General features: G+C 39.7%; 1 protein-coding gene across 6 annotated transcripts in view; it reads left to right on the forward strand.

The window, feature by feature from the left end:
* Positions 1 to 16161, forward strand: part of MBP (myelin basic protein) — a 112403-nt gene extending 96242 nt beyond the window's left edge. For 5 of the 6 annotated variants that reach the window (XM_065667861.1, XM_065667862.1, XM_065667860.1 and 2 more), the window contains 5 exons: positions 10759 to 10866; positions 11361 to 11396; positions 11972 to 12004; positions 12981 to 13106; positions 14440 to 16161. In XM_065667861.1, the coding sequence (XP_065523933.1) occupies positions 10759 to 10866; positions 11361 to 11396; positions 11972 to 12004; positions 12981 to 13106; positions 14440 to 14496 (360 nt within the window). In that variant the 3' untranslated portion in view covers positions 14497 to 16161. The remainder of the gene's footprint in view (positions 1 to 10758; positions 10867 to 11360; positions 11397 to 11971; positions 12005 to 12980; positions 13107 to 14439) is intronic. The other variant, XM_065667865.1, reaches the window with a different exon arrangement.
* Positions 16162 to 18125: the final 1964 nt, after the last annotated feature.

The following is an 18125-nucleotide window of genomic DNA, read 5'->3' on the forward strand; positions in this document are numbered from 1 at the left end:
TGTCATTTATTTATGCGTGTGTGTACACAGAGAAAATGTAGATGACTTATAGTCTTTATTTGTGCTTAAAGCTTAAGTAGTTGCCACTTGCTGAATTTTGTAGAGTCTCAGAGCACCGACAGACGATGAAGGTGTGGTTGGATGAGCTGAAATAGAATCAAGTCCCTTGGCAGCTTTCCAGACTCCACTAGATAAACATGTCTTTGGTAAATAAGATACCATGAAAAGCACCTTAAAGGATGAATTTCAAAGGCTCGAAATTGAAAAGTCAATAGAGCTGCACTGTTTATTTGCTTGCACTTGTTTCTGATTAATTTTTGAAGCTTTTCAAAGCAATTCTGCAGCTGCCTTTCTTGCAATCTCCCTTTTCCAGCCAGCCCATGCCCCAGTGGGAGCGTGTAGCTCAACTACCCACACCAGCAAGCACTGGAATGCAAAGACAACACTTACTCTTTGTACAGATTTAGGGCTGACATTCAAGCAAAACACATTATAAATTCTTTGTGGAGGCATTTTCATCTTGCAGCCATAGCTGAAAAGCACATTAATGAATAATACTCACTGTTGTGCATGGAAAGGTGGGGTAGGAACAAAGTGGGGACTGTTTCATGGCCTCCTTTTCTCCCGTGGAGCAGGTTCTCCCTTACCCCGGAATTCTGAAGTTGAGTGCATGGGAGCAAATAAAAATAGAAAAACTGGAATGTACAGAAATACTCCTTCTCCTTTAAGGGGCAGCAGATACATTCACCACTGTTCCCCCAACCCCGCCAAGACTTTAGATAGCAAATTCAATCAAAACCAGCTTGAATTTTGTACTTGTAAGGAAGTTTTTTAAGGTAGAATATTCCAAACAAAACTTCTGTTGTGCACAGCCTAAATTTATTTGTATGAAAGAATTCAAACAGGTAACAGAAACTGCGGTGCAGACATCTCAGAAAGCATGTGAGACAGTCATGTAGCTATAAATTATTACCTTTCTAATCTTTACAGAGTATTTATCTACACGTTTGTAAAGCATATAGCCAAGTTTGTTAAAATGATTGAATCCTTCTTGTGCCTCTTCAATATTAGCCTGTATTGAACTTGAGTACGTACAGAGCGCTGGTTTGGGTCTTTGACACAGTTGTTTATGCTTTTGGAACTGTTTATGATTTATTTCTTGGTTTTTTCCTACTAAAGTTTGGATTGTGAAACAAGAACTTTTCTGCCCTGGTTTAACATTATGCATTAACATACTAAACTTTAAACACCATTTGTGGCCCTCTTGCAACAAACCAAAATATTGTGACAGTAAAACAGAGGCTCAGGACGGACTTAGCTGAAAAATTAAATCATTTTTTCTTTTACATTTTGCTTTGGTTTTGTATGCGATCTTGTAATGTTCTCCTGTTGCCTGTATGAAGCCTTGCTCCCGTGTTTCCTTCCTGATACATACGTCTTCATCAGGGACTGTAGCAACAGGACAAGGGGTAATGGGTTCACACTTCATGAGGGGAGATGAGATTAGATATAAGGAAGAAGTTCTTCACTGTGATGGTGGTGAGGCACTGGAACAGGTTGCCCAAAGTGGTGAATGCCCCATCCATAGCAGTGTTCATGGCCAAGCTGGATGGGGCTTCGAGCAATGTGGTCTAGTGGAAGGTATCCCTGCCCATGGCAGGGATGTTAGAACTAGATGATCTTAAGGTTGTTTCCAGCCCTAACCCTATACGCATTCGGGGGCAAGGAATACAGAAAGCAGACATGGGGCTTCCCCTGTGTAAAGACAGATATGAGGTGCAAGGGGTACTGGGCTGATGTTCTTGAGTTGAGTAGAACCAAAGTTTAGGATCAGCATCTGGGAAATGGCAGTTCCAAACCTGTCCCAGAGTTAAGCAGTTGTAACAGGGATCCACAAAAAGGACTGAGATAAACATGCACAGGCAAAGAGTTTAGAACCATGGTTTTAAATAATGACATGGACAGACACATTCATCAGAATATCCAGGCACATTTTAGCTTTTTGCACTCCCACTCTATTAACATTTCTTGTGGAGCTCTCATGTCTACTACAGCACCATGGAGACCGCAACGTAGTTAAATCAGTGCTAGTCTGACTAGTGTGTGATGTGATCTAAGTAAATAACTGTGATTCTTATTTCCAAGTCTTAGTTGCAGGGAGCGGCAGTGCTCAAGATCTACTGTTCTGTAAAACCTGCTGTGCAAGCAAATGCTTGTAAAAAGATTTTTATAGAGTTTATGGTGGTTGTAACAATAATTTTGTTTTAATCTTTTGCTTTATATGTGCTTCATGTATTCATTAAACTGTTTACATCACAAAACTGGTGTACTAATGATGTAATTTGTTTTACGGGTTTTTTAATCCATTAACAGAACTGGCAACAAACTTTGCAGGTGACTAAAAGGGGCTGTATGTCTTTCTACAAAGATCCAGTTAAAACAGTGTGTTGGGCAGGAGTGAGGAAAGCTAAAGCTTGCCTTCCATAAGGAAAGGACTAGGTTCTAAAGAACTGAAGCTGCTAAATCCAGTCTTCTTGCTTTATGATAATGGGAACTGAATCTGGCCTCTCTCTTTTGCAGCAGGTAGAATGAATGATGAATGACCTAGAAATGAATTTGGGTATCAGAACTGCCAGTGTTCAGGCTAAAATAATCAACTGACTAATCAACTGAAGTAATTCAGAGATGATTCTAACCAGTCTAAGCAAAATATTTCCCCTTTTCATTACACTTCTAACAGTATCTTCCAGTTCAGTCTTTGCTAGACTGTTTCTAGATCCTTCTATCTACCAGTATGATATAGTAATAATAATACTGTGCTTAAGAGGGAGCTAACTGTGTGCTGCTCTGAAGGAGAGCTCCAAGGATTCTTCCAAGTGCTTGGGGAGGGTTCATGCTTGCTTCTACGCTTTGCCTGGGCCCCAGCATAGCAGGGCAGGGGGGAGTCATAGCTGTGGAAGAAGCAGTGGTGGCAGCTTTGAGGTCTTCTGGGGGGAATGGGCCTTGGCCATTCTGCAGTGATTCCTGGTTTCTTTCAAGTGCACAGCACCACAGCCTGGTTGAGGATAAGGTCTGGATCTAATTTTACTGTGGTAGACCCAGGGGTGTTTGTTTAAACTAGTGGGAGGGGCAGGCAGGAATCCCAGAACTCACATGCAGAAGGTCAAACATGTATTCAACATGGAGCATGAGGGTTTTTCCTACCTAACATTACATTTTTCTCATCATGTTTACTTCTCTGCAGATGAACCAACTTCATAAATCAGAAATTGCTTCATATTAAAGTCTGTTATAATGGGGTAAACTCATCTTGGAAATGAAGAACTGCGTTATCCTTAGCACTTTCTATCCTACAATGTCAAAATTAATGACTTCATGCAATCTCAAACCATCTGCAGAACAATGGCAAACACTGCCCAAGAGAAAATTGAGGCAACTGTGAATAGCTGTCCCCCCCCAGCTCTTGCTTTTGTACCTCCATCATCATGTTCCATTAGCAAGCATTGCTGTATTTCAGTTTGTGTACTGGTGCAAAAGCTTTCACCTTGTTCCCGAAATGGTCTCCACTTGAACAGACATGTTCGGTTACTCAGTTCACTCTAAAATCACTTGTTTCATTTCTCAGCTACACAAAAACAGTATCTGCTGGCATTTTCAGGTGCTTTTACTGCATTTCTTACAGAGCAATTTAAAAAGTGTTGGTAAAACACTGAATTACTGCTGCAGACCCAAGATGAGCCTTCTCTCTGTTTCACCTTTTCCCATCTCCCCCCTACTTTTACACTGGCTACATTATTTGAAATAATAATTTTATCTTTGAGTATTCGTTTCAAAGAAATAAGCTATTAAACCATGCCATGTCTAACTTTCTTAATAGTAAACTCTTACTATTACACTTGCCACTTCTTAAGTAAGTTGTGCTGATGTAGGCAATAGTACTTTTAACATCTGTACAAGAGTTTAGCCTGTAATTTTTTTACCTATTAAAGGCAGAAAAGAAACAGAATCGGGCCAGTCCCTTCATAAAATAGTTGTTTGTGCAACCAGAGGGAAGAAATGTGTATTTCAAGAAATTAAGGATGTGGTAACATTCTTCTCCTCCTTATTTCTGGTCAGCAGCTGTAAAGCAATAGTGTATCCCTGGTATTTATAGTTCCATTCTCCAAATAATGATCATCTTGCTTACTCTGTGAGCTTCTTCAGTATGTGAAAATACTAGGCAACAGTCCTTGGTAAAGTTTCTACAAGGTTCTGCTTTCTTACCAATAGCCATACCCACAATATTACATTCTTTTCTGTAGCAGCACCAACAGATGCATCTCCACCAAATCCAGTCTTACCAGTAGACGGTTATCATTGTCAGTACTGATCTCTGATGCCTTCCCTATCTTGGCCATGTAAAGTCCTTAGGGGCTGCAAAGTTTGTTGGTAGCAGAAGCAACCCTGGAAACTCAATACTTGCTAGCCAAAATCTCCTTTTTGCTGGAGTGATCACTGGCAAAACAAATAAAAAAAACCAGCCCCCAAAACCTTGCACTGGGTTTCCATGGTGGGATCACTTCCACAAGGTTTAATCCACATCACTGATACCAATCTATATAAACCAGCACAGAGGACAATACTGAATATGCATCAAAGACTCCACCCAAGCAGACAGATAGAGAGTATCTTATCATGAAGAATATTTGAATAAAATGACTAATGCTAGGCAAAAAAAAAAAAAAAAAAAAAAAGCAGCTTCAGAAAAGTAAAGGTAAATTAAAGCATCAGGTTTTGTTTCTGAAACCATTTATCAAGTGTCACAACAATGCAATAAATTGGACATGGAGAAAAACACTAAGATGGTATGATGCCAGTAGTCTCTCACTCAGGACCCATCATAGAACTATTATCCTGAACCACTGTCCTGATTCTTCTTTATTCCCCTGTAATTCTTTCCTCCCACCTTGGAATTTGTGAACCATGCTCACTGAGGCACTAAGGAGTAAGAGGATGATGGAGGAATGTGGTTCTGGGTATCAATTAGCACTTACCTCTCTTGATGGCCAGTGGTCTCCGTTGTTTCCTTCCTCACGCCATCTGTTTGCTCATCTACCCTGCGTTTCTCACTTCTCAGTCGTCTGTAGTCTTTCCCCAATGCTTTTTATTCCCATCTTTTTGCTAAGATTTCTTCCTCTTTCTGTTCATCACCTATTTCTAGACAAAGATTATATTAACGATCTCAGCACAACACGGACAGGCAGAATCTTCTGGACTCTTCATCTCCCTACCAATTCTCTGTAACTGAGCAAGTAATTTAATTTCTGTCTTAATTTCCACATTAGTAAAAATTAATGATGCCATTACAAGGATGCGTGGTTCATCCTTCCTAAAGTGATTAGAAAAGCCTGCTGAATTAGCTAATTAATTGCAATGTCACCATCAGACTGGCATGCGGGCAGGATATCAGCATTCCGATTGCTTTTTGTAACAGATCAGGAATTGTAGACAGCCTGGAACAAACACCATCATGAAAAGCAAATTGGTACTTGGGTTTGTATGTGAATGAGAATGGAAGCAATGACACCAGGATAATGCAGCCTGGTTTAGCAGTGCATGTTCACAGTGGGTATTTTACTGCTAGAATAAACATGGAAAAATACATCCTCACGTTACACGTGCTCTATATTCTATCAGCTCCTGATAAGACATCAGGTAATGGCACTGGAAGGCTCTAACGCAGCATCAGCTATGCCCAGGAACACAAAGCCCTGTGTACAAAGCACCTTTGAAACCCAAGAGGAAGCAATTTCTGTATATAAGCACCCAGCAGATTTCCTGCAAGTGCTTTAGGCAAACTGTACAGAGTAAATTTCCTCTTGTTTAACAAAAATAAGCTTACATATTCACTGAAAAGATGAGTCTTCATTCCTGTTAGGAATACTGCTTTGAAATAGTGCTAACTACAGAAATTCAAAGCCAAGTAGGAATTTTCTTATATGTAAGAGTTTGGATTCAGAGCCTATTTCAAGGACTAACACAAAATTACCTAAGTGAGTGGCTTAGAATTGCTTGGTGCTCTTTCATCTTCCTCTTCCTACAAACCGGCATGAACAGCATTCATCACTTACTTATTCATTATGCTCAATTAGCATTAAGGCTAATTTTAGTCTACCAGTATGGCTGCAAATATTTTAGTGGTGGTTAAGCATCACATCCTGTAGGTTGGGGAACAGTTGGGTTTTCTAAGGCAGTGTCTAGATACGGATACTGTTCATATCTATATGAATCTGAAATTTGTAGGTTTCATAGGTGTTCTCCTAAATTCACACATAGTGCCTCATTAGGTATCCTGTGACAACCCACTGGAGGCCATGAAACCCAGTGAACCCAAGAAAGCAGCAGTGTTTTTTGTTCTTACAAATATCAAAACCCCTTCCTTGGTTTGACTGATTGCATTTTAAATCAGTGATTTCCAGATTTCATGTGTATTTGGATTTTGCCGTTATGTAGGAAAGATCATTAAAAGTGTCTATTACTGCTTAACCACATATTTTATATCGGAAAACAAAGTCGAGTGGGACATGAAGAACATGTAACAGCAGTTGTGTTTATATGAATATGAATTTAATCCCCCAAATCCTACCCCATCTCAAGTCACACACGTGGATGATCACAAACCTGGATTGTCAAACCTGGTATCCAAATGTACAACCCAGACGTGCCTGCTGCACTTTCGAAAGCCCACAGGATCCTCTTCTCCAGCCTCCTGGGGAGTTGCAGTGCAGACAGTAATGACCCTTCACTGTGGTTCGGGGCCACAGAACCAACCAGGAGACACGGTCAGGCCTGCTGTGGTGGGCCACTGGAGAGCACACATTCGGGTATCTTCACCTCGACTGGAAACGTAATAAACATCTTGCACAAACCCTACAATGGAGCACATATCAAGCCACGTATGGATTCTTGTTACCGTGTTAGAGAAGTGGCATCTTATTTTTCTGAGCAGTTCTTTCAAGATAATTAACACAGGTTGTGCCAGTAAATTGAATTAGTTTGATGTGAGAGTATGTGGCTAACACAGGGAATGCACTGTCAATGTATAATAGCTATGATAAAATACCTGTGTTTTGTACTACATTGACACTTACTCTCTTCTTTTGTCTTAATGGCCAACATCAATAAGGGAGGTAGCACAGTAAATAATGCAACTCCCCAAGAGCTGCAAAGCATTCCATTACTGAAACACTCCCCATTACAGGATAACTGTGGCTGTTTTACATCCATTTTTAAGAGTGTTCTTATTTCCATTATTAATCCTGAAGTTGCAAACGACACCTGTGTCATCAGAGCTCGCAGATACTGCTTAAAGCTCCGCTATTGGCAAACGTTTTCTAATAATTACGATTATTCAGCTGGAGGGATCTTTCCTTTTTTGGCTTTTCTGAATGTACACCAGAGTTGACTTAGTAGGGAACCTCAGACATAAAGATAACTGGGAAGAGAAGCTACTCTCTGGTTTTTATTCACTTACTCTAGAATTACTTTCTTAAGGGCACAAACAGGGGCACCACTGCTTTGAACTTCACAAACAGCACCCAACGGCTCTCAATTCAGGATTCTACTCCGCGAGTACATTTCATAATACACAGCTATTGGAAGCAAGGCGGCTTTTTATTGGCAATGCTCTTACGACTGAAGTTCATGACAAGGTTGCAAGAGGTGTAGGGAAAGCTCGCTGCAGCTGCTGGGCAACCAGGACCAGGAACCCAAAGAAGCAAGAAAGAAATCTCCCTGTTCCTAAACCATACTTGCTCTGCTGTATTTCTGCTGTTAGGTTTTAGTAAGGATATTATTGAAGACCAAGCATTTAAAGCATGTTTAAAGATAAATGCTGAACTTCTGACTGTATTAATGAAGCACACAATGACAACTGGATGAGCTTACTCAAAAAAGTTCCATTACGAAACACCACCCCGGTAGCCCATCCCAGCAGGATGAATGAGATTTGTTTTCTCTTTCATTCAACAAAGAAAAGCCTGACCCCATTCAGATTTGGCTTACAACACCTATAGGTATCAGTTATTGCCCTTCTGAGGGAAGTGATTCTCAGACATCATGCATAGGAGCGCTCTCCGAAAAACCCCAGGGGATTTTGCTCCTTGCCCCTAGGAATCAAAAACCTGAAAGAACAAACTGCAGGTGAGAGCGATTCCGACAATACATTGAAGGGCAGCCTGTCAGTGCCACAGACTCAGAATAACACTGAAGATTCTGACCACGGATAAAATTTGCTGATGATAATATGGAAGGAAAATGCTTTATTTGTAACACCAGGAAACACTATTGAACTCACACAGCACCCTCATTAAAAATGGCTTCAGACTTGCTGCTGCCTCAAATGCTTCAAATGGGGGCCCACTAAGAGACTATGCTGACATTTGGCACCAGAGACAGAAGAAACTGTCTTCACTGCCTGATAAGCTTTTTGGTAAGCAAAATTAGTAGCGCTAGTAATTGATCAGAATGCTCGAATCAGGAAATCCATACTCACCTAGAGGGTAACAAACTTACTGCAGCTTTTCCCTGTGCCTGCTGGCAATCCACAGCCCACCATGGAGCTGCGGCCGACCTGCAGCCAAATCTGACTGTGAAGTTTTCTGCTTTGCACGTGTTAACAGCTTTACAATTAGATGGTGACCCAGTTCCTGCTGCTAGTAACAGACGTTCAGATCTGCAACGCCATGGTATTTATCATGCTATTTATGCCGAAGACAAGGCAGTCCACTGGTTTCAGAGGCAAAGCAATGCTTCATTTGAAGATTAAAAGAGAAAGGCATGGCTGAAGTAACTTGTTCTGAACATGTGCTGATACCTTCCTGGCTCCCTCTTAACAGCAGCAAGAGATGACTTTGTCAACACTGGAACTAGTGACAAAGCAGGAACTGCTGCAGAGGTATAAGCAGGACTGCCTGCCTGACACTATGGGAATTTCACAGACCCAATAAAATTCATAAACTCCTGCTTTTTAAGTGGTAAATCTTTATGTATCAGCAGAACGCAAAATACCGATGCTTATAAGTAGCCGCTGAACTTAGCTGCATTGGCTCATTTTTTTTCCCTAAGGAAACTGATCGTGTAAACAACATATCCGAATTTCATTTCTCTTCAGAATCATGTAACTTACAAGGCCACTCATGAAGATGGATACTTCTGACTCATTTTGGATTCAATATAATATACGTTCTTTTAATTCATATAAAATCACAAGACCTGACTTCACACACTTGAAAATAAAACTTCCATGAAGCAGCTTTGAGCAGCTAACACTAGATTGTTTCATATGAGCTTTTATTCAAGAGACTTAAGACATGTAGATCTCTGTGCAAGCCATTTTCAGTAGTAATAGCTGGAGGCCGTTGAGGTCATTTTGAAAGCTATTGTTGTCAGGAGACTTGAGTGCAAAAAGACTCTTCAAACCTTTGAAAGTCTGTGCTATAGACATTAACTTGTCAAAACCCACCAAACTACTCAGGAGTCCAACAATAAGACCAAGCTTTTTCCCTGGCGAGTTGATCAATGTTTTTCTGTATGTGATGAAAGTGAAGTACGTTTTAGATAACTATTCATCCTGCTCTACAGTCAAACATTCATTCAGTTTGTACTGTTAGGAAAGTGCTTATGTGAGCTCCTGTCTCACTATGGATTTCCATCCCATCTTTAGAGGCCAATTAAAAATTTAGTATCTATATAATGCTGATAACATCATTGTACTCTCAGGGAGCTCATTACACTAAGAGAACTGCTGCAGCACTTTTGTTACTGCCATTCTCTTCTACATTCTCTCTTCTGCACCGAGTACTTCAAAAACGTGGCAGTGAACGTGAAGCCTTGTGCCTACATTCATAACGATGGGCAGATGTCTGTAACTGGGTCAGTCACACCTAACAGTTTTAAAAAGAACTTTGTCATACAGCAACCAGAGAGCAGTAACTACACCGAATTTTTGACACTCTTTTCACTGCAACAGATACATCATGCTCTAAGTACCAGCCAAGGTATTCACTCTTTATAATGTGTTATTTTTGCTATTTATTTTACCTTCACTTACTGGACTTCTTTCTGTAGTGCTCAGGAAGCCCTACTGAAAACAGTATTGTCAGCCTTATTTGATTCCCTCGTTCTAAAAATGACATTGCTCTTGCAGTTCATCAGTGTTCTGTAGTCTTTCGGAACTGAGAAATGATACACGATCCATTCCTGCTCTTACATGGAGAATGACCCAGTGTCATTTTTTCTCCATTTCAGGTTTCATTTCTAAAATTACATTCTACGATCCTACTTACGAAAGGAGGAAATCTACGAGGTTTCTGCTAGCAGAACTTTCCATTAACAGGTTTCATTCCACACGGGGCTCTAACATGAAAAACCTGTACACCCTCATGCATATATATATATGTATATGCACAACATATGTCTGTATTGAATGGCTTGGCTTCGTGAGCGAAGATTTAGGAAGGGCTTTACCCAAGCTTACTACAAGCATGATGACCAAGGGAATATGGGATAGGCAAATCTGGTTGGAAAACTCTGCATTTACCATTGCATTAAAATACTGAGCACTGCTTCCGAGCACTGACAACTTTAAGTTGCAATATCTGTAGCTTTCCAAAGCATTTTTCTCTTCATTCCTGGTGAAAGTGACTCTTCTTTTTGTATAGCCACCGATTATCCCTCCCTTCCTAGCTGACCTGGCGATACGCCTATTGTGCTTTTCAGGATATACATGCAGCCAGGGCCAGCCACCACGTAGGGTCCATCCCCCAGAGATCTCAGCATGGCCGGCCTGGTGATGACAACCCTGTAGTCCACTTCTTCAAGAACATTGTAAGTCTTCTCTCTTCTTGTTATGCACTAAAACGAACTATATTCTTTAGGAGCCATCACTAACCAAATACTCCCCAGTCATTAACCATTATTTTTAGCCTTCTGAATTGGGCCTTTAAGCTCATCAGGCCATTTTAACACAAAAAGTAATTTTTACCTGGAAACATAAACAATACTGAAAAGCCACAAGGCAGTGGGTGAACGCTCCCCAGCATAGTCAAATTTCAACCACCATTACCATTATGCAGCTTCACCATTCACAGGCTTTGTCCTCTTGTCTTCAGCACTGGCTGTGTTAAGAAATGCTTTCTGTTTAAAAATAGGCAAAAATCCAGTGTATTCTAAGCACAGCCTGGGACAGCAGAGGAGCTTCTCAGTGCAATTACCTAGATAGCACTTAATCCTGCTAACTCACAGATAATAATTCACAAGGCTCGATGATCCTCTACATTTATTTTTCCTTGGTTTCACAACATTTCTGTGTTGGTTTGTAGGTCTCACCCCGTACACCACCCCCAATGCAAGCAAAGGTAAGCATTTTAAGGGGCTCATACAATGTCCAGGGTCTTTAGTGGGCTACTGCTGTTTACCAATTCAGCTGCTAGTCTAACTAGTTTTCTTTGACTGTACCAAGTAAAAATCTGGAATTATTATTGGGAATATTTAAAGCAAGGGACTAAGACAAAAAAGCCATGGTTCTCCTCCTCGTGCACTTCCTGACTTGCTACATGACAAATTAAAGTCACTCTCAGTGAGTTTCATCTTGTTTATACCGTGATTGCTTTATAATAAACTAGTAATAGGTAATGATTTCAAACAAGCCTCACCCACCAGGAACTGTCCCTCTATTTACTAAGCTCAGCTGGCCTCTAAAGTACGTAACACTGACAAACCATGGCTAGTCAGTTCTTGTAATTATAACAAAGAGTATTACCTTTTGTGTTTCGTGGAATGACTGTACAGATTGTTGTTTTCAGCTCTTGCCTCTTTATATGGCCAGTACTTCATTATTTTTACTGCATTTTCATCATCTGTGTATGGTGCACCCAGATGGTATGTTCCGTAGTGATCATCATGTCATTGTTTCTATTTCTTGCATGTGCAGGGAAGAGGATTATCCCTCACCAGATTTAGCTGGGTAGGTGACAAACATGCTTTCGATAACAGCCATTTTATTACCAGGCCAAAGCATATCTTGCTCCATTGCCTCAAGCTGCTGCAGCAACGTGATAATTTTGTTTTGTCTCAATTTTGCTATTTTGCTTCTTCCTGTTCCACTTTCCTTCCTCCTCCCACAGCACTTTTATGATGGTAATTTTGTTGCTTGCTCTTACCCAGCAACTTGACAGCCTTGCAGAGACAATTTCTTTTGCTTTAGCACAAAGGGAGCAAAATCCACTGCATGGCAAAGCTCTCCTCCCTTAAAGACTCCTGGAAGACTTATCTGCTGCATTTTAATTTTCCTGGGAAGGGCAAAAATGGGAGGGGAGGCTAGGATGAGATGGGCACTTATTCCACAGATGGAATTGCTCTTATACAGTAAAGTCTGCAAAACTAACACTGTCACTAATTCAAGTATTTTGTTCCACCTTTCCTTGCAACCCCTTTCAGTAAGAAAGGATCTGCCTGAACAGTTATTAGACAAGTTCTTCCCACAGTTATCTCACAACTAATGACATTCTACTTCTCTACCACAGGTTTGATTTTATATGGGATGGACACATAAATTACCTGCATTTTCAGACAAAACATTAAAGCCTTCAAGCCATTAAGCATCGCTTTCATTATCAGAAGCGCACAAATTAGTTGAAGTGTTTGTCACCTTAGAACTTGTGAAATTGAAACATTTCAAGTTTTGTCATGCAGGGTAACCTTCTGAGTATCCTTTTTTGATTATTGTCTTTTACAGATCGGTGCTTCCCTCCGATTTGAGTATATTCAAATAATGTCCTAACATGTTCCTTCATCCTTGCTCATTACATGGAAGGTTACTTTGCTCCAACATTAGATTTCTTGTTTAATTATTAAATTTCAGCGATCAAAAAATATGACAATGTGCATAGGGTAACCGGAATGCAATAATATGCAATATACATGAAAATCTTTCTTTGCAGGGTGGTGAAGGACACAAGCCAGGATATGGAGGAAGCGGAAAATTCTATGAGCATAAGTCTGCTCACAAGGGACATAAGGGATCCTATCATGAGGGCCAGGGCACTCTTTCCAGAATCTTTAAACTGGTAAAGTACAACTGAACTTACACTGAAGTACAAAACATTGAGTCCAGGCCAAACCTTTCCAGAACCTGCCATGTTTGAAACAACCACATTTGCTTAAAGCTTCTGAAGGAACTAGATTTGCTTGGATAAACCAGAAGGTTATCTCATGGGTCTAGTATCTACTTACATGATAGGAAAAAAGGTAAAAGTACACAATCAGTTACCATTAGGAAAGAAGGTAAGTCCACAAAGTCCCACAAAGACCTGTGCAAGGATCCGCGTTGTTACTCAACTCCCAAGTGACCTGGAACACAGATGAATGAAGTGACACAGCTTGCTGCTGCTGCTAGATTATTTAGAATAGTGAAAACGAAAGCAAATTGATAAGCTGCAGAACGGTGGTATGTTGGACACGTATTTGGTTGAGATGCAGTTTCAACTTGAACAGTCCCTGGTTGCTCCCACCCCAGGTGGGAGAACTCCTGTAATATAATATGTCATTACAACAAGCTTTGACACCACATATGCAAGTTAGAAAACTGTCATGCAAAAAATAAATGTTTGGCCAGATTAGCTTTAATGTGGTTCAGTTCACTATTTTGAGTCATGGCACAGCCCCACGAGCACAGCTAATAAATCAAGAGACCAGGGAATTCAGTCATTTCGGCTTGGACCATCTTTGCTATAAAAGTGCTCTAGGGCTTTTCTCAGTTGCAGATACATGAATTGTCACCAGTTTGAGGTTTTTTTTCTATTTTGATGTTTTCTTATTGCTTGTAAAAATAGGCCAGGTTTCAGCTCTCTTTTCTAGGTTTTTTTTTTTCCTATATTTGCATCCAAGCTTTCCATACAAGGCTCAAGCTGATATAATCACATTAACAATTTACCCTAATAAATATTACAGAATAAAATTATTACATTTCAATTCTTTCAGATGTGAGACTCTCATAACTCATATACAGGGTCTGGAGGGTTTGGTTTTGGTGTGGGTTTTTTATCAAGTATACACACAGTTCATGGGTAAAAAAGAATTAAAACTTCCAAGATGTCTAAGCAAGTAAGTTGCTTTCATTAGGAAGGCCTGAATAGAACATGCACCTACAAATAACTCATGAGACACTGTCCAGCCCTGTATGAGATTTAGTAAATTAATCCTAAATGAAAATATGCAAAACCCAATTACCTATTTGAAGTGAAAATCCCAGCAGTATTTAGCAATACACCAGAGGCCACTGCAAGCCATTTTCGTTAGATAATATTCAGTTTTTTGTCCTACTACAGATTCATGGGTGTTTTTAACTTACAGTCCCAAATACACAGTACTTTTCAATTAACTCTGTTATTCCCTCCACAGGGTGGCTCTGGGTCCCGACCTGGATCCCGGTCTGGTTCACCAGTTGCTAGGCGCTGAAGCTCTAAGATGCCATCCAAGGATCATGTACTCTGCTTCATAATGTAACTGCCTTAAAATTAATAACAACTGCAACAATTACCTAGATAGATGCAATCCATTACTTAATGCCAATTAGGTTCTGCATGCAGTAGATGATTATACAAACTTTTATTGGCAATCCCTGACCAACAGTTGAATGAAAGGAACACAAAGAGTAGCTTTACTAGATGTTTTCCTTATTTTATGTGAAGTAACAAGATCTCTGACTACTCATTCTTCTCCAGGATGCCCTAACTGTATGCTGGACTTCATTATTTCTCCCAAGCACCTAATTTGAGCTCAAGTCTTCTGATTTCGTTTCAGTGAACATCAGAATTACAAATAAAGAGTTAATGTCTTGAATACTGAGCACTGCTGTTAATGGATTTCTGAGACACTGCTGTTAAAAACAAAAATCCACCATGTGCAGAAGTTGTAAGGACTGTTTATCCAAATCCTTTTTTTGATTTGGTTTTTGTTTTGTTTTAATCTTCCTTCTCTCACTCACAGAATAATTTATTTTTATAACAGGATTAGGCAGTCATGGAAAGGTCTACCAAACATTGGGAGTTCAAGGTATGTGAAGTGTGGGAGGGGGCAGATGTTGCAGAATCAATAAGATGCGGAGCAACAGTAATAAGGAAATTCTTTCCATACCATGAATTGCTCATCGCATCCAAACCATTAGAATTAAGAGCAGATGAGGGAGAGAAAGAGGATTTCAAATTTGAGTTAGACTAATGTTAAGAAACAAGGGATATTCCCAGAGAAGAAACATCTAAGATTGCGCAAGTGACCACTGGACGTCGCTGGTGCTTCAGGCAAACGCTGCTGTAACAGCATAAACTTTGCAGCACAATAAATAAGTAAACATATAAACAAGTAGGTCTAATTTCTGAAAGAGAGCCCTTCAGTATTGGTATCTCAGATAGTCCTGCACATCTCACGTTAGAATTTCACATCTTTTTCAGCAGTGTCATGTTTGCTCGGCTCACCTTTTGTTTGTGAACATCTGGATGCCTGTTAAGGGCAGTGCACCAAAGCAAACTCATAGTAAACTACTGTGAACATTTAACTGTGGTACTGTAGTTGCCTTATAGAAATAAATTATAGCTGAGTTAGATTTAGATATTACTTGTTCACAACTTACTAAAATGAATGCGTGGCAATGGTATTTCCAACCACACTTAGGGAAATAAAAGGCTCTTCTGAATTGCACTGTTTTATTACTTAAACTTACCATTTCTTCAAGCTGTCATCTAAGTGTCTGATTAATTATTTTATTTTTTTAGTTTTAGCCTATGCATTGTAGACTACAGTTAATGCTTCCCAGGTTGAAACTGCATTCCTAATAAGTGCCCAGTAAAAGTTACCTATGAATACGTACATTAATTGCATTTCACACCTAAATCTATTGTAGGTTTAAATCAGTGTCCATTAATATGAAGCAATGGAAGACAAGAGGATAGAAAATACATAGAGACTAAAGAAAACAAAACCACCAAAATTATTAAGCATACACAGACTTATTACATCTTCTATTACCTACATTGGTTGCTATGTGTATTTTTCTATTGTAGCTTCATCCAGATGTATACTCTACAACGTAATAGTTGATTTAATTTGAATATGTATTGTTCTTATAGGAACACAGCTTTTAAAAATATTCATTATTGAAATAAAGTAATCAACTTGAAATGAAACTTGGACCAGTTCTGTCTTTTGTAATGGAGGAGATCACATATATGAAATTCTGCAGTGTTTGGTTTTTTATCCTCAATTGATGGTTCTGTAGCTGTTTTTTTTTCTCAATTTATGAATGATTTTCAGATACTAGAAAATAACACTTTGGGACCCACAACCCAGTTGCCTGCACACAGGCTTCTAGTGACATTACTGGTGACTTAGCATGGCCCACAAGACTGACAACTGACACAGGATTTACGGGAGGCCAGTGTCTGTGGAGTGGCAGCTAAACACCAAGCAAGGCATAAAATGCCTATGGTGGTGTACCAATCCCAGCCTTTATAAACAAGTATAGCATGAAGCGTCTTCTTCGAACAGGGTATGTAAAAATCAAGTTGTTTTTTAAAGCAGCCATCAAACATAGGAAAGAATATTTAGGATGAAAATATTGAGAAATACATCTTCCTAAATACCACACTGTAGAGGTACAGAACTTATTCAAAGCTTTTCCATGCCTTTATCATTCTGCTTTCCCTCAGTCATCTTTTCGAGAGGCTGGAATTGGCTTTTTAGGATTTACTTCCTACAGAAGAAAAGGTATGGTACTTTAAAGCATGATTTTACCAACATGTGTGTTAAAAGAGATTAAAACTTAAGACTGAAATTTATTCTTATAATTACTCACCAGTAGTTTCATGGAAAAGCTGCTGAAAAGCAGCAGTTTAAATGGCTACTGGATTTGTAAGCAAAGGATCTTTCCTGAATGCACAACCATTACAGGGAGTATGTCATTTCTTGTACTGAAGGAACAGACATAAACCAAAAGAAATGCTTGAGCAGACACAAGCCAAAAAGCCTGAGGCTAGAGTAAATCTACTACTGCATCAAACCAGAAAGAACAGAGGCATTCCTATGCATGCTTCCCTTACCCACTATACCACATGACTCTTCAAACATGCCTTAGAACAATAGGTCTTTCTGCACCTACTTCAACATTGCTTTTGAAAATATCAACGTATTGGTTACAGTGTCTGTATTTGTACTGAACCATCAACAGATTAATACCGCTTTGAAAAACTCCGACTCAATCTTACCAAGATTGAAATCTCTATGTCAGGATTCTCCAGAGTGAATTACTGATGTTCATGGGGTAGGAGGATGCAGGCAAGCAAATCAAACACAATATTACAAAGAAGTTTTTTGAAAAGTCTATTTACTGTAACTGACAGGATGCCCAAGTGCTGGAGAATCAAACTGAATGCGAGAAACATGTTAGCTGACTCCATAAATCACGCTGCTTATTTAATACTTCCAAGACCTAAACCACACACTTGTTGCCTCCAACCAAGACACAGTACTTTGAGAAGTGACCATTTGAAAACAGCATCTTTTTACTCATGAGATCTGCTTTTAGCACATAGTCAGCCACTACCAGCTTCTACCTGCTGGCAAAACAATTGCTGCTAGAGCAGACTGAATGCTTTCAAGGATTCAGGAATCACATTCCCATTACAAAGGATAGACTTCCATCTGGATGTGACCAGTTGGAAATCATCTTCTGTCAGCCTCTTGAAAGTGTCATCCCCTATGCAGCAAATCAACTCCAACAAACTCTGCTGTGATTTATACAATATTTTCTAAAATAACAGGGAAAAGCTCTTATACATGGTCCATGCGACACAACCTGGTTACTGTATTACTACAGATAAACAGGGTGCTATGCCATGGGGCCAGTATGCATTCAGACAACTGTAAAATATTGCAAAATTTAAAATATTCAACTCTGAAACAGCTAAAACACTAACAGGCTGTCTGGAAGGAAAGGCACTGCTGGAAGCTGAGAGACGCACTTCTGGTGAATGGAGCTTTTAGAATTTTGTAGAATCCAGAATCAAATGCTAAAAAAAATACACAAAACAGAA

Source organism: Lathamus discolor, chromosome 2, assembly GCF_037157495.1.
Source record: "Lathamus discolor isolate bLatDis1 chromosome 2, bLatDis1.hap1, whole genome shotgun sequence".
Classification (NCBI taxonomy): Eukaryota; Metazoa; Chordata; class Aves; order Psittaciformes; family Psittacidae; genus Lathamus; species Lathamus discolor.